The sequence below is a fragment of the Aristolochia californica genome, unplaced genomic scaffold (assembly GCF_029961685.1).
Source record: "Aristolochia californica isolate CCGP_79_NKW_82.1479 unplaced genomic scaffold, dmAriCali1.0.hap1 SCAF_7, whole genome shotgun sequence".
In the NCBI taxonomy this organism is placed as follows: domain Eukaryota; kingdom Viridiplantae; phylum Streptophyta; class Magnoliopsida; order Piperales; family Aristolochiaceae; genus Aristolochia; species Aristolochia californica.
In genome coordinates, this window is record NW_027182268.1 from 41,598,887 (window position 1) to 41,619,818 (window position 20,932).

Below are 20,932 nucleotides of genomic sequence, written 5' to 3' on the forward strand. Positions count from 1 at the left end.
GAAAGTGTTAGAATGGCGACCGTTGCCGTCAGATTTGAATTCGACAAGATTCTCTGGGACCTTTGCACCGATAAAGGATTTGCCTTCATCTGCTGGATGCCGAGAGCAGACTGTAATCACGTTTCATGGCAGGTTCCTTTTTCCCATTTCCCTCATGAAGTGACAAAATCCCATTACCAGTGATCTTATCTTCTTCTCTTGTTTGATTTTTCTTGCAGAGAGGAGGAGGATAAGAATCTCCGTCCCCCTCCGCCGACCCTACACTGTCACAGGCTGACGAGACTGCGTAACAGAAATACAAAATTTCCAAGTTCCACCGTACTAGGTAATTTTATCAGAATCAATAACTTTAATCAAAGGAAACCTTAGCTTATTTTACCGAATTTGACTTCTAACGGCGTCACTCGTCATGCCTCTAATTCTAGTACGAGAATTTCGTTTCTTGATGTACACTATACAATTACAGGCAGAAAAAGAGGAAGAAACAGACGAAGCAAACCTCATTAACCGGATGGTTCCATTATATTTGGATAGAAAAAGTTAACTAAATGCGTCGGCCTTATCTGTCCTGCAGCATCGTGCATAAATAGAAAACTTATCACAGAGAGAGCCGTAGAGGAAATTTAAACGGACAGGCCCAGCCCCTTCCAGCGTCCATTGCACAGAAATTCCGGTCCTTTTTTCGGTATCTTTCGAAGCGCCGGTTTTTTTGGCGCCCTCTTAATCTTGGATTTAAACGGACAAGCCCAGCCCCTTCCAGCGTAGAAATTCCGGTCCTTTTTTGGGTATCTTTCGAAGCGCCGGTTTTTTTGGCGCCCTCTTAATCTTGGATTTATGGCATATATAGCTTTTGTAACTTTATTGTTCATGCTTTAAAAAATAATCAGAACATCTAAAGTTTAATTTCGCCCTTATCCCTTAAATATAGAAGTTACAAAAGGTATTTATCTCAATTTTTTATGGAAAAAGATGTATTTAATATCAACGGTTCTTGTCCAGGAGTGTTGACCATCCATATGCTGCTTTCTTCCTCTATTTAAATTCCACTCTTCCTGCTTCCTCCCATAGACTGCTCGTTGAGCCATGAAGATGCTCTCCCTTCTCCATCTCCTCCTCCATTTGCTTCTTGTCACGCAATGCCTTGCCGACGCTGAACCATGGGAGGAGTCGGCCCGGCTGGACACGGGAGGACTCAGTCGAGCGAGTTTTCCAAAAGGTTTCATCTTCGGGACGGCCGCATCGGCCTACCAGGTTGAAGGAATGGCGAGTAAGGAGGGCAGAGGCCCTAGCATTTGGGACATCTTTGTCAAGAAACCCGGTATACTATAGGCATTACATTTCTCGTCAACCTGCTAATCAGCGATTTTAGCTACTTGAGAGTTTTAATAGCTGGTGTTTAGTATTACTCTACTCTAACGAACTGGTGGCAGGTACTATCGCAAATAACGGCACCGCAGAGGTTTCGGTGGATGAATATCACAGATATAAAGTAAGTCATCCTCTCATTCTTTCTGAGGTTAGAGCATTACTTCTCAAAAACACTAAGCAGTACCATTTCCTGATACTTCGAATTTAAATCCTTCGAAGTAATGCTTCTAGTATTTTAAGATCTTCGTTGTGTTGTGGTTTTGATAAATAATTGAGTGGTAATATACTGTATGTGAGAATGTGAACAGAGAAGAGAACAAAAAAAAAAAAAAAAGATATCTAGACCTTGTTCCGACAAGGACTATTCCGCGGAACCTTTTCTTATCCAAGAATCTGTTTAAAAGGGTATTTTTTGTGCAGGAAGATGTTGACATAATGGCGAAGATGAACTTCGATGCCTACCGTTTCTCAATATCGTGGTCCAGAATTTTCCCAAGTAAACAACTTTGAATATTTAACAGCATTTAACAATTTAATTATTAACTGACACTAGTTGTTTCATTTCTTTTCGTCTATAAAAACTTGACGTCATGGGTTGCACTTTTATCTTCACTTAGATGGAGTTGGAAAAGTGAATTGGAAGGGAGTGGCTTACTACAACAGGTTGATCAATTACCTACTTGAAAGAGGTGAGTTCTAAAAAGTAAATGACAGTATTTTCTGCAGTTGTTTGGGTTTCAATTTCAAGTCAGACTCCAGAATCTAATAAGGTTTTTTTTCTGGAAGTTCAGGAATCACTCCTTATGCAAATTTGTATCACTATGATCTTCCTGAAGCCCTGGAGAAGAAATACCAAGGCCTGTTGAGCCAAAACGTTGTGTAAGTATGATATTGGATGTAATGTCTCTCCGTTTCTAACTTACCTTGTTTTTCTAGAAAAAGCAGTACTGTTCTATGTGGCTCTCAACTTTATCTTTTGAATCCTCACCAATATTGCAAATTACATGCGAAATTATGCATGCAGAGATATACAAGATAGCCACTTAAGCCGTTTTCAGTTTGGTCATTTTTAGATAACTTGGCTTTGGTTTCTTGCCAATCTTTCCCTTAATCATCCAGTTAATGGCTCGGATTGTTAGATTGCTGCATCTTCAGACTGCTGTCAGTCTATGCGACTCTAAGATCTGTCTGCCGTCTGACTCATAATGCATATTGGGCCTTGATGTCTTATGGAGTCGATCTAGATTACAGAGATTGGGCTTCTCTTTAAATGAAGTGATCAAACTGATTTCTTTATGATTGTATGGTAATTCTTTATGGATGACAAGCCTGACAGTTTACAGCTGATTCATGTCTGCAGAAAAGATTTTGCAGATTTTGCAGATTTCTGTTTCAAGACATATGGTGACAGAGTGAAGAACTGGATGACCTTCAATGAACCAAGAGTTGTGGCAGCACTAGGATATGATAATGGATTCTTCGCTCCTGGAAGATGTTCGAAAGCTTTTGGAAATTGTACAGAAGGGAATTCTGCTACTGAGCCTTATATTGTTGCTCACCACTTGATTTTAGCTCATGCAGCAGCAGTTCAGAGATACCGCGAGAAATATCAAGTAAAATCAGTACTTGATTGATGTGGCTTTTCCAATTTCAAAACTTTTAGTGTCTTATGATTCTGAATTATGGAACTTTCAGACAAAACAGAAAGGACGGATAGGGATTCTCCTGGATTTTGTTTGGTATGAACCTCTTACCAGATCAAAGGCAGACCAACTTGCAGCACAAAGAGCGAGGGACTTCCATGTTGGATGGTGAGTATACCAAGTGTTCATGATCAGCTTGGAATAACTATTATTTTACGATTGCTCATTGTGCTAAATTTACAGGTTTCTCCATCCGATCGTGTATGGGGAGTACCCAAAAACAATGCAGAACATTGTTGGAGCAAGGCTTCCTAAATTTACCAAACAAGAAGTTAAGATGGTCAAAGGATCCATTGATTTTGTGGGTATTAACCAGTACACATCCTACTATATGTATGATCCTAACAGGCCAAAGCAGGAGGTTACTGGCTATCAGATGGACTGGAATGTTGGATTCGCTTGTAAGTTTCTATTTATTGTACAATTACTGACAAATTTATTTACTGAATTTCCACTTGCTATCAAGTCTTTGACTCTGATCAACTTTGCAGATGAGCGCAACGGTGTACCCGTTGGACCAAGGGTATTTGATACATTTTCCCTTTTTTGCCCTCTCTTTTTGTCTAATTTATCTTTTGTTCTATAGACATATCGAGTTATTCACAAATGCTAAATATTTCACAGGCTTACTCCTACTGGCTTTACATGGTTCCATGGGGCATGTACAAAGCTGTGACCTACGTGAAAGAAAAATATCAAAACCCTACCGTTATCCTATCTGAGAATGGTACGAACCGTTGGGAGTTTCATTTTAAATGTTGAGTGATTTAAGTTTTTTTGCAACTTCATCGCCAAGATAGTTTCTGGAGGACAAAAAGCATTAACAATGGACATTTTTTGTGTTTGGCGACAGGCATGGATGATCCTGGCAATATTACTCTGCGAGCGGGTTTACAAGACACTACAAGGGTTAATTTTTACAAGAGCTACTTGACCGAACTGAAGAAAGCCATTGACGATGGAGCTAATGTGATAGGCTACTTTGCCTGGTCTCTGCTCGACAATTTTGAATGGCGTTCAGGGTATACTTCAAGGTTCGGTCTCGTCTATGTTGATTACAGAACCCTGAAGAGGTATCCAAAGATGTCCGCTTACTGGTTCAAAGAATTACTCGGCAGAAAGAAGAACTAGGCCTTCGTGGTATTCAGCTTCTCTATCATTGTTGTTTGTACTGTTGTCTTATGTCGTGTGGACGTTACTTCCTACTGTTAGTGGAATAATACATTTACTATCAAAATATTGTTCTTTTGTTTTAAGAATGCACTGTTTTGATATTTGAACAAGACTGACAGTATAATCCGAGCAAGAATGCCAGCAGTTGCTGCGCCTGCTTCCGTCCCCATCCTTGATAGGTTATCTCCACATCTTCCTTCCAACCGCAACCACTACCGGCTTCCCCTGCCTCTACCCACCTTTAAAAATTTGCAACACGGGGGACTGGCATTTCTTCTACATGCAACCACTGTCCTTCGCTGGAAAATATCTCTCTTCCGCTTTAGCACGCTGTCGTGTCTGTTTTCTGTCTCTGTGGTGTAGCCTGTACATGGACAGCCACCGCTCTTTGGTCCTAACAAGACGGTGTTTGCGTAAGGTTATCGACTCTAGAAATCTTCCCGTGACTCCTGCATTATTGTGTGGGCCAAATTCCACATTTACCATGAGTAGTCCGGGATTGTAAATTATCATTTTTCATTCTCTTTAAAGCTAGTTTCTGCAAATTTGGCGAGTCTATCATTCCAATTGTCGGGTAAGATTTCATTTTTGAACATGCATAAAGTATACAGATTATACACTATTTCGTTTTATTAACTGTTTCGTAAAACAAATCTTTATTATTTTATAAGTTATCTCAACTTCACTTTCGGTTCATCGTTTTGTTTTCTTATGGCCAATCCTTGTCGTCATCAAAAAAGAAAAAAAAGAAATAGTTCGTTTATCTTCCTGAATCCTTCATTAGATTGCTAACCACAAACAGGTCATACGAAGAGTAGGAGGATAATATCCAAAACAGAAACAGATACCAGTTTTAACTTCTTAAAATTATCCTCGCTCCCGAGTCCTGCCTCCATTAACTTCTGTGTTATGGATTAAACTAAGGAAAAAGTTATATCGAAAATCCCGATGCAGATCCCTCTATATTGGAGCTCTCACGAAATATACTCTAATCAAATCATTGGAAGCTTCTACCCACAAGAAAAAAATCTGTCATAGATCATGCGCCCGCCTTCGACAGACAAAACCATCCTGTCGTTTCCCACTTCAATCAACTTTTTAATCACCCTTAGCGGCACCACAGTGTCAACCTCACAACCTTAGGATACTGCGATTGCAGCAAATCAAATCTCTGAACTGGTTATTAATCTGAATGTCAATGTCAAAGCTGCTCTATAACTACGGGACAAGTTAATCTAAAGAAACTTATCGTGCCGTTGTGGGATTAGGCCAAGAAAGGGGAAGCCGCGTTGCCTTTTGCTGCACTTCAGACATTTTAAATCTTCATTAGCGGCGCTAAATGCTTCAATGATGAAGGGAAGTAATGATGAATGCGGTGAGTGGTGTTTATTGAATAATTGAATGGCTGTGCTGGGTGATTACCCACCAGGCTTGTTGCTTGATTGCTACTTGATTTCTATCCAAAAGCTACTTGTACCATGGTGTGCAGTCCTTCACTCGAAAGGACCGGAAAGGACTAGGACTTTTATGTATGTCGACTTTAAGAGTCCTAGACCTGGAGGAGTCGAGTTCGTTTGACTAGGCGAAAAGCATTGAACTGAGTCGTCCGTGCCTTTAAAAGTTCTTCACATATTCCACCTAAATCAGCAAATCGCAAACGAGTCGTTCTGATTTCTGAATCCAAGTAAAGTGATTGGGGAATCAGCGAAGTCGCTGTTTGAATTATTTTTCTTCGTTTCTTTAATGTGATCTCATCAAGGTGTAAAGGGATGAATGGCAGTATGAGATGTACCCAGATATGATGAACGAGGAAGAGGAACATATACCAAGAGGTCTTTCCGTCCATTCGTAAATGAGAAGGAAAAACTGTTTTATGAATTAGAGACCACTTTCTGGTTTGGAATTAGAATCCTTCTTTTTTCCAATATATGCTGTTTTTGTGTCAAAAGTGGATTGCCGTGTCTGCCACCATGAGTGCTTTTTTCACCTCAGTTTCAACCTCGACCAGGCATCCGGTAGTTGAGTTAAATTTGCCAAATAATGTAATTTAATCCATTGCTTCTACGAGAATTGTTGCGACGGGATGTGCGTAAATGCACACGATCACATGGGTAAAATGCAAGCACCTTGTAGTTTCTACACTGTTAGAGAAAAGCACAAAGAGGTGTCTGAATGACGATGACATTACAAAAACCAAAACCCTTGTATGAGAGAGAAAACCAATATGTAATCAGCAACGTTACCCAAAAATGCTGCTGCATGTCAAAAACCCAACTCAGATGATTTTTGCATAATCTTTATTTTACAAAAAAAAAAATAAGATGATTTTGTTTTTTAAAACTAGAAATGATAAATTGCCGTTGTCAGGGATTGAGCCCGGGTCACCACTATACTAAAACGACTAACAAGTAGTGAAAGATTATAAATATAGTTAATAAGAGTACAGAAGGACCACCCCGTTCATACAGAGTGGAGTGATTCGTTCACAGCAATCGGCAACTCTATAACAAAGCTGAACTTTAAGGAAAGACGAAGGATGAGTTGGGTACATCTTTTGACAGACTAGGAAGAGCTTTATCACCTTTACATGATGGTACATGCGTGCGGATTATCGTCACTGAAGAGGGAAGTGAACGTCTCATCTGGATTACCGGGACTAGGAAGAGCTTGCGGCACATTCTTCACAAACCCGGCTGGAGCCCTCTTGTCATAAGCCTGAGCGACATAAGGATAATACACCAGATTGTGAGGAACATATGGCCAGAACTCTGCTCTTTTCCCTGTGCTTTTCACTCTATTTAAAACCTTGTTTGGTTCCACATGCCCTGTGACAGTAACCCTGCTTTGTTTTCTGTTCACCTCCACTGATCTCACTCCTGGATTTCTCAAGAGAGTAAACGAAAATTAAAGGTTGCTCAAAAGACCCATTTGATTGAGGGACAATCTAAGGAAATGAAAGAGAGGAGAAGAAGAAGAAAGAAAAACCTTGGTAAGTACGTTATTTGTTTAGTTTCGCTTTTTGCTTATCTGGGACGAGACGGAGGCGGCTTTTTTGTTGGTTTTTTCTCCTTCTTTTTTTGTATTAATAGTGGGTAACAAACAAACCTAACTCCCTACTTGTAATCAAGTGTAAGGTATGGAAGGTTGGAAGACAGAAGAGGAAACAGTGTCAGAAATTTTTAAATTTTCATGTTTTCTGTGAAGGGGAGCTCTGGATCTACTCCAGTCGAGCTAAAAGAAAGTGACATTGTTTGTGGTATCAAGTGCAAGGCAAAAAAAAAAAAAAAAAAAAAAAAATTAGTAGAAAGGAAAAGATAAAACGAGCATATCAAGAAAAAAAAAGGTTGTTCTATGTCAATGAAGGAATTGCTTGGGGATTAATGGATAGCTCAAGGTGTTAGGTCTCAAATGCGTTAGCAGATTGCTGCTGAAGTGTAAATCTTTCGTCTTCTCTTTCTCTTATCACTTAGAATGCCACGTAAAAAATTATACAGCAAGAAGGACTAGGCAATGAACCTTTCATTGAAGAAACAGCATGCTTGACTCTCCTTTCGCAGCCATCACAGTCCATCTTCACCTTTATCTCGACCGTCTGGAAAAGAAAATGAAGAGGAGTAAGAACAACAGCAAGAACACGAAGTGGGAAAGCAAAAAGCTCCGGCATCTCTTTGTTTTCATGCTGAAAGAGGCACTGTTCGAAGTTCAAACTTTACCTGCACTGGTTTTCTTCTAGTCTTCGTCCTCGTGGAGGAAACTGTGCAAAAGTTTGAAATGTAATCGAGAGCGCCCATTGGTTGACAGAGAGAGATATTCGAACTTGCAGAGGGTGAGGAGGAGAGAGAAAGACTAGGGCGAGATAGGAGGGAAAGCAGTACACCGATGGAGAAACATTAATCGTTGGGGTGTATTTATACACGGAACAGATGCAGAGATCAATGATGAGATTTCAATAGCCATGTTAGTGGAAATAAAATAAAATAAAAGCCTAGCGCACTAAATTATGCTAAAGAGTCGAAAGGCTCTGAAGGGGCCATAAGGCTTTCGGGTTGTATTTGATTATTTAATGAGGGAGAGCAAACAAGCTTTTGAGTCTAATAGCCTTTATTTACAACATAATAATGTAGGCTTTGTGTTCCCCGATTGAGTACATGGGTGTCTGTCCAAAGCCTGATGAAACCCACAAATTTTATGAAATCAACTGTACTAATGATTATAGTTCAGGCACAGAAGAGTTGGCACATAAATCATTCTAATGGTGGCCGATTAGTATAAGTTTCTGTATCCAGTTCATCCAATAAATTGGACCAAATCATCCCTCCTCCCTCCTTTTACACCATGGACCAAAAGATTGTGCTTCAGGAAAAGGAAAATGGTTATGTTCCCTTTGCCCGTCTAATCAACGCAAAAAAATTATTCCTCAAGAGTTCTACTCCATTAAATTTGGTGCATAATTAGATGATTTGATTGGCGAAGAACCATCCCATAGTCACTTTGTGCGACGACTCGGGTTCTTTCCACTACTTGCTCACTAAACTCGACTGTAAATAGGTTGTGAGTTACGGAATTCTCATTGAGGTACAAAAACAAACACTTGACGAGCGCGCTGCTGTGACCTTGACAGCCGAAACAATCCCAACAAACCCATCAGGATCTTCCGCTTGCATCTTCAATCAAAATCACTTCCCCTGCCAATGCATTGGTGTCGTGTTTTTTCATTAATTAGTGTATATTCTGTGGCGATGCTAATTCATTTCATTTTCTTGCATTGGCTACGGAGATGGGGATGGCTGCTTACCAACTTATAGCCCAAGGCACCACAGTAAATGAGAGGGACCCGTCGGCTCCTGCATTATTGAGGGGTCTGCGAAGAGTCGGCTAGAAGAAAAAGAAAGGGAGAAAGAGGCTGAGCTAGCCACAGTCAGGAGCTCTAGATTTTTAAGAGCGAAGAGAGAGGTTGCTAAATTTAATGCGCTGCGGTCCCTTTATTCAACAGTTTAGGTGAAGAACCTGGCGCAGATTGCACGCCTCGCGCGATCTGTTTTGACTAGTGCTTCTCTGTCCCTCTCACTGCGAAAAAAACACTTGGATTATCGGACCACCAGAATCCGGCACACCCTGATGATTGATGGTTGCAATGAACGAGCCGACACGACACGACAATAATCGAGTTAAAAAACAATTTTTCATACGTAGTAGAGAAAATAAAGATAACGTTAAGCAATGAAAAAGAGAGCAAAAATGTCAAAGTTGAGGAGCCAAAAATCCGGGTTAGGAAATGGACGGACTACCCAAAAACCAGGCAATGACCACCGATAAGCGCGCTAAGGGATCGGTCCTGTGGAAGGTGGAGCCCGTATCAGACCAGATGGCTTAAAAGAACAATTCTCCGAGGGTAGGGGAAAAGGGACAATTGACAAAGCTGTGAGCGACTACATGGTCCCACTCTACACTAGCTTCATTAAAGTTACTTCCTTGAATGGAGCTGCAGAGGACAAAGTAAATATACTAATGTGTCCATTTTCACATAGATTTGAACTAGATTGCTGGATGAGGAAGTGACATGTCAAGAGTTGTATAAGACATGGCAGAGGACCCATCCTGATGTAGATCTAAGTTGAGGATGGGGCAGCCTCGTTTGATTTGCTCTGTGTGGAAACTGGTATATGGTGAAAGGAAAAGGAGGTCGGAGAAAAGCAAAAGAAAACAGAGGGAAAGGGAGACTGAACAGGTAGCATTGAGACGAGAGATTTGCAGCTGGAAGAAAGAAAAAGTCAGATACCATACGCTCAATCAGAACTGATTTTGAGCCAACTTCCTCAATTACTCGATGTGGCTTCTCCGGATTAGTTTCCAAATAAGATCTGATACGGTTCTTTTTTGAAGCATTTTTTAACCAAATGAACAGATGCATTTTCAGTCCAACAATTTGCTTCATAAAACGTAACAACCTTCGAACACTCGTATAAATTTATGTTTTCATTGTCACAGGGGTATGCTAATGTACCTGGAAGTAACCTTCTACAAGAAAGAAAATGAAGAAGCATACTCAAAGCGTTTTAAGAGTCCTGTGACTTGTTATTAAAATCAGTGACCTACATCCGATATAAGTGGGTTCATGTTGTTTACATCCTTACACTGAAATTAAAACATTTTCACATCCGAGTGGATGAGAATCCATAGCACTAAGCCTCTTATGAATTGCCAAATCCTAGGACTTTCATTGACTAAGACTCTCCTTGGTCCATTCATATAAACTCTATTAACAAAGGTGGATCGGTCCTCTTTACAGACCAACGAGAATCTTCTACTGAAAAAAGCTTTTACTTTTACAATTTCAGCAAACATCAACCTGATCGGTCCACTGAAAGCATCTAAACTGTTGCTAGCGCCTCCATTAACCCGAACAAGTCTTGTGAAGCCTGCCGACACGAACCTCAATGCATCACGATTCATTTTTTACGACCCACTCTGTAGTTAGTGACCAATAAGCTGGCACTCGATACTGCTGGCCAAAGCCCAATTGGAGATTAGAAGCAAAAACAGGAAAGTTGCTTTGAACTCCATACTGACCTTACAGCTCAAATTAAAAGGTACACTGACAGTACAAAACTAAACAAGGCGGACAAAACATTGACTTGAACAACAATTCAGTCCAGCGAGATACTCTCCATCAGGGTTAAAACTTCCCGCAACAAAAATCTTCCCATTCTGCAGTTCATTCATCAGAAGCCTTGGGAGAATTCTCGGGTGTCTTCAAACTGACACTCTTTTCCCCTTTGTGTTCAGATACAGCTCCTTTGAACTCCTCCACAACAGAACCATCCTTGAACCTCAGGGCAAATGTAGAAAGCCCATCCTTTCCTTCGGTGGCACTGTTCATACAGGTAAAAGTAATGCCCCTTTTGTCCATGTTAGTAAGCTTCATATCTGGGTAAAGGCTAGCATTCAAGATTAATCGATAGTTTCCACGGGCCCGCATCACAAGCCTAGCTTTTTTAGGATCAGCTGTGGTAACATTGACCTTCACTTCCCCCTTCCCACGTTCCTTCCATCCTCCATCCAAGTACTCAAACAAAGAAGCATCGGCAGTGAAAACTGCTTTTTCATTCTCTTCTCCAGTTTCAACATGCACTTCCTGCATTGAGGGGATCCCACTTCCCTCACTTCTGGTAGCGCTACCATTGTTAGAATTTCCAATAACAAAAGAAGGGAAGGATGAATTTTCATTCTTTAACCCAAAAACAGGACCAGCGCTACTGCTAAAAGCAGACGCATCTTTAGAAAAGGAACCAAAGCTGAAGGATGAGCTTGAGAAGCCTGTTCCTGCCAGACCTGTGAAGGCATTTTGGCTGCTTGACAGCTGCTGGAATGAACTCAGTGGAACACAGGGATCATTCTTGCTCTCTACTCTTTCAGTTTCAGTCTTTTTACCACTGTCCCCACCTTTCTCTGCCTCCTCTGGCTTTATGACAGTGCCCTCACCTTTGCCCGCATCTTCAGATTTTTTATCATCATCCAAATGTTCGCTAGCCTTGTCTGCTGGATCTTCCTTAATTTCTTCTACTCCTGATTCTGTTTTCTCCCCAGCTCCTACTGGGGGCTTGTTTGCCTCATTCAGTGAATCACTTTTCTCCTTATCAAAAGTTCCAGTACCTGTGTCAGCCTGTTTCTCGGTCCCATTTGATTCTTTTACATCACTTTCTTTCTCTGTTTCATTTTTCTCTTCAGGTTTTCTGGACTGTGCTGGAGAAACATTATCAGAGACAGTCTGAGTAGAATGAACCAACTGGATGTTTGCAAAAGGGTTAGAGGAAGGAGTTGCAGTAGCAACAGAAGCAGGTTGGCTCCTCTTCGCCCTAACAATCCTTCTAGTTGCCAAAACTTCATCACTGGCTCTTTTAAAAGTGCCAGCCTCTAGTTCAGGTGTCTCATCTTCATCATCAAGGCCTGGGTTGTCTCGGGAAAGTTCCCTACCAGCAACCCTTTTTTTAGAGGGAGGTAAAGCATTGTCCGAGTCACCCATTGATTATATTGATCCAAAAGCACTAAGCTGAACTTTCTCCCTCCTTTCTTATAAGTCAAAATGACTTGAAAGTGTTTTTATACCTACAGATAAATCCACATTATCAAAAAAATGATGCAACATTCCAATTGCTTTATACAATTAATTAAATATGCTAAAATATGGAAAGTAATTGAAGCCAAATTGCAAGGAAAACTAGAAACCCTTAAAACAGAAACCACAAAGAAGAAAAGACAGCTCAACCCATCACACAAATATTCAAAACCTTCAGCATAAAAATGAGCATGAATAGAGAGGGAATGTAAGATGATATAGAAGCCGAAAATGAAATTTAATCATGACTAAAAATAAAAAGGGTCCATCAAACTTACATGGAATGTGTGAAGGTATGAGGTGCTGAATCAATGTGATTACAAAAGGAAGATTTGTCAAAGTTGGATAGAAAGTGTGGTGCCACTTGCATTATGGAGCATCTTAATGGCCTATTTTTTTCTAAATTTGGAAATACGTTTTTGCTTGAAAACATTTCAAAGAGAGGGAGGCCCCAAGGGGAATTATTCACCTTAGTGATTTCTTGTTGCGCAATTGTGTTTCTCTTGTTTTCCTCTGTTATACGGATAACATTCAAAGGGGCCTCAAGTGATCATATCTCGACCTGCATACCAAAAAAGCTCAGAAATTATAAAAAATCAGTCAAATAGAGAATGCTAGAAATGAACACTAGATCAAAATCATGCTGAAATCTTGTAAAAAGTCATGAGAAATTTTGAATGTTATTGAGAGAAAGACAAGAAGATTGAGGAGGTAATATCACCAGTTGACACAAGGTAAAAATGATAAGTTTGTCATCTGGTTTTAACTATTGGTCACACACATATGCCGAACCTGAACACGAGACCCCACATTAAGAAACATCTCATTGTGGCCATTGAGCCAAACAATCAATTCATGACAGCCAGGCCAATATTGCAACAGCATTGCTTTGTCACAATAGCTACGATGTCAAACTTATGATAAGAGGAGAAGAAAGATTTAAAACAATGTGAAAGCCAACGTCAATTCAAATATTTCCTTGCCTTAAAATCAGATACTTAAAATATGAAGACATAACCAACCACAGCCAAAATCATGATAACACAATATGTCTATTGATTTTTGTCTCAAATTCAGTTTTGACCAAAAATGTGTCAAGAACCAGGTCTGCAGTTGGGAAAACATATTATGCACGCACACGTGTGTACATGTACACTCTATACATTTCAAGAGAACTGCTGTTATTACTGTATCTATGCCCATTTTTGCATAAGTTGTTTGCTAAGTGCCAGCTTACAAGTATGATTTTCACTTCCCAATTGATCAACCGAAAATGCTTACAGATTCATAGCTTCTTGAAACAACATTAAGAATTGTTCTAACTCCTGGTTTTGTCGAATCAGGAAAGCGATCCTAGTCCATGCTTTGAATACATGAACCGAAGGAAATATAAGAAGGCCTTGAAAAAATATAAAAATAACAAAGCGATTTTGCTGCAGTAGTATGGGCAAAATATCCCAGATGAATCCCCGTTAAGGAGTCCAGAAATCAGGAAATTGTCGCATACGAACAGAGAAAAAGATAATGAACGAGAAAAATTTAGAAAAACGCATGAGTAGACTATGTAAGAATTGAATACGCATTCCATGTTTCAGTGTCAAGCTTCCTTGAATCTCGGAATCTCCTCGTTTTCAAATAAAAAAAAGAAACGCAGAGAAAATCGAAAATATCTTTTCTACTCTTTCTTGCAACAGTGAGGCTTCAAACTAAGAGCTCATAAATCCCAATAGCATTCGATAACACTAAGTTAACAAAACATAGCAACAACAAGAAGAAAGAACAGAAAGCTTATCACAATTTCGCAAAATGAACTTTCCTCCAAAAGGGCATTGAGCGTCGAGAATCACCCATGATTAAGTAGGCAAGATAAACAGAAATACATCACAAACCGTCACCTGAAAAGAAAGAAATCTAAGCCTGCCGTAGAAGGTTTCTGGAAATTATTGCAGGATGCCCCAAACCCTCGCATCTCACTGCGTAAAAGTCTTTGAACCGCGGCAAGGAGATACCTCCCTGTGCCAGGCAAAGACTGAGAGCCCTAGGCCCATAAATAAGGAGCTTATACGGACGAGCCAAGATGTTATTTAGCGCCTGCGAAATAGTTTTATATTGGGTCCTTACGAAAGCGGGGAGCCACCGCCCACTCAGCACAGCCCATCAACCGCAAGTCTGATTTAGGCAGAATATAATACAAAAAAGTTCTCGCCACTTTTTGCCCCGTAAATGGTTTAATACGCTGTTACCGTCACAGTATTTCCCAATCCCGAAGAGCATCAGGACAATGTACAGATCGGTCACGTAGCGATGATTGATGAATGATCGTCTGCTTTAGGACACAATAATCTTATCCGTTGCTTTCCTTTACATTGTCGGGCGAGCGCTATCTTATCCATCCACACTGGTGCTCAAGCTTTTTCTTAATCTAGGAGAAATTCCTGATACCATTTTCGTAGAAAAGAAACTATCGAGGTTTCACAGCACGCGTGTCGTGCGAATGAATGGTCCTGCTTGCTTGCTGTCTGAAGAGGCACTTCGAAAAATCATGGAGGGTCTAATCTTAATGAACTAATCTGGACTAACGGAAAAAAGGGTTTTCTTGATTGACGAGAGCAGCATGGAACCTGAAATAATTTGTTGAATTTGATGCCCCTATTGGCAGAATCAATCGATTCTAATCAACTTGGCCTTTATTAATAAAAAATTCCTAAGACGAGAAAGGATTGAAGATGAGTAGATTTCATGAAGGCAATATATCTTTTTTGCATGAAATGACAATGAATTCAATAATTACATTCGCATGAGAAATATCCGAGTTAACCGAAGAGAGAGAGAGAGAGAGAGACATTTCACTTGTTAGTATGAAGATTTGGACTACAGGATTTTCTTTTGTTATGGTGAACGGTAACTTCGTTAATGGTAGAAGCTCAACATTAACCTGAGTTACAATCGATTGAAGAAACTAAGAATAGTGTCTTTTTCAATCTTTGAATTCTTCTTGCTACTTGCAGATTTAGCTTTCTTGTCCGGTTTCCTTTTGCCAGTTACTGCCTTCTTGAGAGGCTTCGAGTTTACACTTGCTTGCGACTCCAGAGTACAGCACAAGACATCATCGTCATTGGTTATGTTTGTTATCACTGAAGCTTGATCAAATTCACTAACTGTAGAATTAGGAATGTGAGTAACCGATTTTCTCTTCTTGGAAGGATTGGCCTCGGAGAACTCCCAACTTTGTACTTCCGCCACTAGTTCCTCACAAAGTTCAGATGGAACAGTTAATTCCTCGAGTGAAATAGCCTCTTCCCTGTCACTTCCCGGAGCTGAATTCAGCTCGTTTGGTTTACAAAGAATAGAAACTTGCTCAGTGATGCATTCTTTATCACCTGAAACATCCTTCCGCAACATTCTTCTTTTGAAAGGATTATTATTTGGACAAGCTCTTCTTTCTACTCTTACTACTGATTCCTTCCCCAACATCTCAGTGCACTCTTTATGATCTGAGACATCCTTCCGCAACATTCTTTTCTTGAAAGGAGTATTATTTGGACAAGCTCTTCTTTCTACTCTTAATACCGATTCCTTCCCCAACATCTCAGTTGGCGAAACTAGCTTTGCGAGTCCAGCAGCTTCATTTAAGTAACTTTTATCAGTAAGATTCGGGCTGTTCTCCATGACCACGTCTTCTGCTTCAAGAAACAGGAAAAAGTAAGCAAAAGATGATTGCGATGAAGTGAGACGGCAAAACAAGTGAGAATCCAATGCTTGCCTGAACTCTTTCTTCCGCCGGTTTTGTGAACTGGGAAGATGCCGAAGCAACTATGTTGGAAAGATGCTAGCTGAGGCATTGCTTTAGGGAAGTGATCGGAAGCATCTCTGCTGGAGGTGTTCAAGTGACATGTGGCATTTGGGAAGTCATCAAACGTTTCCATGGTAATGGGGTTAATGCGACCTTCAGCTATGGCAGCTGCTTTGGATGAAGGGATCTCTCTAAAATTTTATATTTGTGTCGAGGAATATGAAGTCTCTCAAAGTTCCCTAGCAGTTTGCTATGATAAATTCTTTCATAAAATAAAAGAACAAAAACGTTAGGATTTAAATTCTCATAAATCAATTAGAAGCAAATCAAATTGAATTCTCAGAAATCTGCATGCAGATATTTCAGATTCCGAAATTCAACATTGCATCTTTTGTTTTAAAAGATGTGGGCGTAAACCATTTTGAGATGATCATAGTAACAGCGTCCAATCTTGGGTCTCACCTCTTCTATGACATCTTAAACTAACATGTTTATGGAGATATTTAACAGCCAAAATCACAGATGCGATCAGAAAAACAAAATGTTATCATATGACATTGTAGTTTGCACAAGATTGAACTGGAAATTGGTGCAATTTTTGTGATGTTGAATGCAAAGGCTTTTTGTTCATGAGATTTAACAAAGGATACGGTCCAAGGAAATCAAGATTTCCATCTAGAGATTGAAGAAGCTTTTGCGGTAAAGGTTTGATGGGTTTGATTGCTTTATTTTCTGCATCATATCTACACAATGATATATTAAACTTTGAATAACAGCAATAAAAGAATATAACACGTAACGAAGAATGAATGATGTGATGAAGTGATAACAATTTACATTTTAGCGTGATGGAAAACAGCAACTGCTTCTCTGAATGACTTTGCATAGTTTTCTGGCACCTGCTGGCCTTTCTCGTATTTTATCACTGATAAAACCTGAATTACATCAAGAGAGCAAGAGCAAGAATGAGAATATTTTCCCCGAGAACCTTATTGGTGCCTAAATACAGAAGTATAGTTCCGTAAGAAGGGATATGTAGGAGACTTGAAGAATGTTAGAGAAGATAAATAACACAAAAAGTTTAAAACACAATTAGAGGTTCTCTCATACATGGTCATAGCTACAAATGTATGGACTAATTATAGGCCAAAAAACCTTGTGATGCTTCCTTTGGAGAGAAACTTGAAAACATTTATGACGATTAATTTAGTAAATACTGACTACTCCTAACAAATGAACTATATCAAACTCGTGTTATTCATCCAAAATAATTCAGAGTTTCTGAATAAAAATCATTGTTGAAATATCTTTAGAATAAGAGACGAAATTTTGAAGAAAATCAAATGCACAACATGAATCCAGGTCAGAGTGGAACAAGAAAAAAAATAGAACAGTGGAAGTGGATTCATGTACCTGAACACCACAGTCAGGTCAGAAAATGATATGATGGCATTAGTTAATCCAAAAGTAAAACTGGATATGCTTACCCTGTCTAAGTTCCTATACTTGGAAACCAACGCGTATGCTCGCTTGATTCCAATTCCTGGAATGGAGGCAAGGAAATCACAGCCAGCTAAAACACACATACCTGACAAAAAGTTCTGAGATATTAGCCAAATATGTAGCACAAATCAAGCCACCCAAATACAATGAGGTAAACAGAGATAGGAGCAATACAGTAACAAGGGAAATGATGAAAAACTGAAAATGTTCTGAACAACTTTTCTCAGTGCAAAGAAACAACTAATCTTCATTCGCATACAACTTTAAGAGAATTCAGCTAATTTTGCTTTGGAAGTTGTAAAATGATGCAGAATTGAAATTTAATTTTTTTCTGTATGGCAGATTTGCATGCGACTGATTTATTTCCAGCCTCTTGGTTTGTTCTCTCCCTTGTCTAGCTCTCTTCCAAAGCAACACCGTTCAAGTACCACTAGTGAAATTCCCATCAAAGTTTAATGATGATACTCTTTTGCATCACATAGATTTGTGAGAAAAAAATCCCATAATTCAGAAATGAACCACTATCTAATGCTGAAGCATGTGACCAATAAGTGATGATTCTTATCCGCTACCTAGAAATACAAATAACCACTGGACAGGTCAGGCCATTAAACATTGCATTCAACTATGTAAGTGAAATAGATGTCCGTTTTTATCCACCACCCACAAGCAATTCAAACAAAAGGTAAGATGATCTAGCTTTTGAACTTTTCTCAAGAGGTATCATTTATATATTTGCACATTCAAGTGGCATATTAACTTGAAAACATTAGATTCTACACCGTAGTAGATATTTCTAAAAAATGCAGCAGTCACCTGTAAATAATTCCTTGTCAAAGTGCTTGAAGGAAATCCCCTTGAACACAGAATTGAACACATTATCCATAATTACTTCTTCACCTTTTCCATAACGATCCATTTTGAAAATAATCTGAAATTGGAAGCAAGAAATATATGAATGAACAATATAGCAAGCGATATTGTGGCAAAGTGTACCTAAAAGGTGACCAAGAAAGCATTACATCTCTATATCAAAATAGAGAAGCTTCTTACAGCTTTACAGCTATATGCCATCAGATCACTATCTTCTGTGATCACAGCTTCAATTCCTCCCTGCTTCACTTTCAATGTTGAAAGGTACGCTAACTGAGCATCAGCCTCATATGGGGCCACAATAAATTCAACCTCCTCAGATTGAAGAATCTGAAAAGTTGCCAATAAGAAAAATTAGGACCTGACGAATATCAAAACGTGGAATCAAACTTGAATATGGGGCTTACCTGGATCAGCCGATATGCCATGGATGGAGTAATGGAAATTGCCCTCTGCAATAAATGTATTAAGTTTAAAAAAAGGATGACAAGATTGTTGCTATGTTTACCAAAGCAATGGAAAATTGCAGATGTAAGGTGTTGAGTCTTGATAGAGTGCAACATAAGAAACCAACTCAAACAAGAAGCCTTATCGGCTATCGCATATAAATGCAGTATGTTTGTAATTGGTAAAAGAGACATGCCAGACTCCATATCCACACATGTCGAGAAAACATTAATTTGAAAAGTATTAGATTCAGTGACTTCAGATCCTACTCCGCAACCAAGCTAATGGGGCCTACGGCTTGAAGATATGAAGATGCAAAAGGCTGACATGTTTCTGTAGCGCTAACACAATTACAAGTTTTCAGAACATTAGACATCCATAACAAAATTTCAGTAGCTAAGACCAATGTTTCCAAATAAAATATGAAGTTAACAAGAGTCAATGTGCCAGGCAAATCGCACTGCTATCTGACTTTAGATAGGAGAAATTTTTTTTAGGGACAGCTAACATTTTTACATAATGTACACTTAGCACTTAGCAGTGCCTCCTAATTGTGAAGGATCACTACACTTGCGGTTAAACTCATTAACGTGGATCTTCTTTACGTTTATCATTCGAAGTGATGCAGTTTATAGTTTTTAACTAATGAAAACTGTGAACAGATGATTTTTGTAACACAAACACATGTGAACTGTGTTTACATAGAAATGGCAAACAGACAAAAACGGCATCCATCACCTGAAATAACTCGGTAGCAGCATTGACATCACCATCCTCTAGCTTTGCCTTTGCAAGAGCAAGATTATCGTCCCTTTTCCTATTTAAATTGGATTAAGAAATATATTAGGTCCATTCGATACAAGAGGCAATTGAGCTTGAAACACACAATTGCGAGGAAATAATGAAGAATTTACTTTTGACGTTCGGCTTCCGTTGCTGACTTACACGGGATGTTTCCTCCATCAAAAACTACGACCGGAATTACCTGGTAATGACGAAGCAGATTTATCCTATGCATAAAATACCGCAAATACCGCGAGCTTGCATCACTGGTGGGATCGAGATAAAGCTCCATGCTGCAAGAATAAGCTGTGGTATGCACAAATGTACAAGACGACGAAAAATGAATAAATGAATAAGGAATAAGATATCTAAATACAAAATCTGGACTATCGTGTAGATCTATTACCGCCTTTGTGTAGCCATGAATACGCATCGATTCCTACCTGTAACAAAAACTGTAAGCATCAAAAAAAGATTTAAAAAAAAAAAGAGAAAGAATTGAAACACAATGCAGTAAACAGAGCAAATGGAAAGGGTGTTAAAAAGTGATTACGCGCTTGCCGGAATACTTTCCGATGTGAACCGGTTGTATAAAGGGCTTCATGAATCTGAGGAGACATTGAATACCCATTTAAGCTGTGCCTTGAAACTTTCTTTTATCTTTTTTATTATTAGCTTGGGACAATGAAGCAGAGACAAGGGGCGAGAGACGAGTCGAGAGGAAGAACAATCGAGGAGAACTGAGGTCAAATCTCCAGAGGAGAGGCTACATTTTTCTTCGATCTATTTTATTACTTTTCCTCCCGCCAAATAATTTTGAAACATCCGCAGGGTTGTTGAAACCAGCGAGGTATCTTACAGTTCCCGCGCTTTCGAAGCCGGGCCCATCTTGTATCGGATGCCTAAAAACCGATACCAATGCCTAAAAACGGTACATATCGGATCACCGGTCAACAAATCTGACTTGGTCAAACTGGATCTTGACAATTAAAAAAAATATCTTAAAATGGTTTCCTATGAGAAACCGGCTATACAAGTAGGATAAAAAATGTTAGCCATAATGGCATTTACGTTATTTTTGCGCTATGAAATGAAATAGATAGAAAAGTATTTTTATTTACTTTTGTTAGAAATCGTAAAATATTAGGAGGACAAGCGAGAAGTCGGTCATTT

The 20,932-nt window shown here is 39.3% G+C and overlaps 4 protein-coding genes across 8 annotated transcripts; 1 reads left to right on the forward strand and 3 right to left on the reverse strand.

The window, feature by feature from the left end:
• Nucleotides 1-249: 249 nt before the first annotated feature.
• On the forward strand, nt 250-4,330 carry LOC137935963 (beta-glucosidase 44-like). 3 transcript variants are annotated; one of them, XM_068780414.1, is made up of 12 exons: nt 250-325; nt 1,069-1,318; nt 1,431-1,489; nt 1,789-1,864; nt 1,986-2,057; nt 2,160-2,247; nt 2,729-2,981; nt 3,064-3,179; nt 3,255-3,472; nt 3,563-3,594; nt 3,696-3,828; nt 3,925-4,330. In XM_068780414.1, exons 2-12 carry the CDS (start codon nt 1,084-1,086, stop codon nt 4,200-4,202), a joined length of 1,560 nt encoding a protein of 519 aa, XP_068636515.1. In that variant the 5' UTR covers nt 250-325; nt 1,069-1,083; the 3' UTR covers nt 4,203-4,330. The 3 variants fall into 3 exon arrangements, with proteins under 3 accessions (XP_068636515.1, XP_068636514.1, XP_068636516.1); XM_068780415.1 differs by having other exon boundaries at nt 256-325; nt 3,696-3,798; XM_068780413.1 differs by having other exon boundaries at nt 3,255-3,594; nt 3,696-3,798.
• A 2,497-nt stretch (nt 4,331-6,827) lies between these two features.
• On the reverse strand, nt 6,828-8,043 carry LOC137937602 (heavy metal-associated isoprenylated plant protein 21-like). Its single transcript, XM_068782701.1, has 3 exons — nt 7,958-8,043; nt 7,761-7,836; nt 6,828-7,120 (listed from the first exon to the last, which is right to left on the reverse strand). The coding sequence occupies exons 1-3, from the start codon at nt 8,033-8,035 to the stop codon at nt 6,828-6,830; spliced, it is 447 nt and encodes a 148-aa protein (XP_068638802.1). The 5' UTR covers nt 8,036-8,043.
• A 2,737-nt stretch (nt 8,044-10,780) lies between these two features.
• Nucleotides 10,781-14,414, reverse strand: LOC137936788 (nuclear pore complex protein NUP50A-like). 3 transcript variants are annotated; one of them, XM_068781666.1, is made up of 3 exons: nt 14,256-14,414; nt 12,830-12,922; nt 10,781-12,350 (listed from the first exon to the last, which is right to left on the reverse strand). In XM_068781666.1, exon 3 carries the CDS (start codon nt 12,265-12,267, stop codon nt 10,960-10,962), a length of 1,308 nt encoding a protein of 435 aa, XP_068637767.1. In that variant the 5' UTR covers nt 12,268-12,350; nt 12,830-12,922; nt 14,256-14,414; the 3' UTR covers nt 10,781-10,959. The 3 variants fall into 3 exon arrangements, with proteins under 3 accessions (XP_068637767.1, XP_068637769.1, XP_068637770.1); XM_068781668.1 differs by having other exon boundaries at nt 14,208-14,257; XM_068781669.1 differs by lacking the exon at nt 14,256-14,414 and adding an exon at nt 14,156-14,174.
• A 767-nt stretch (nt 14,415-15,181) lies between these two features.
• On the reverse strand, nt 15,182-20,498 carry LOC137937107 (exonuclease 1-like). The gene is made up of 12 exons (XM_068782171.1): nt 20,313-20,498; nt 20,166-20,202; nt 19,891-20,065; nt 19,715-19,793; nt 18,937-18,981; nt 18,710-18,859; nt 18,473-18,587; nt 17,641-17,741; nt 16,991-17,088; nt 16,804-16,896; nt 16,124-16,344; nt 15,182-16,040 (listed from the first exon to the last, which is right to left on the reverse strand). Exons 1-12 carry the CDS (start codon nt 20,388-20,390, stop codon nt 15,301-15,303), a joined length of 1,932 nt encoding a protein of 643 aa, XP_068638272.1. The 5' UTR covers nt 20,391-20,498; the 3' UTR covers nt 15,182-15,300.
• Between the last annotated feature and the right edge of the window lie 434 nt (nt 20,499-20,932).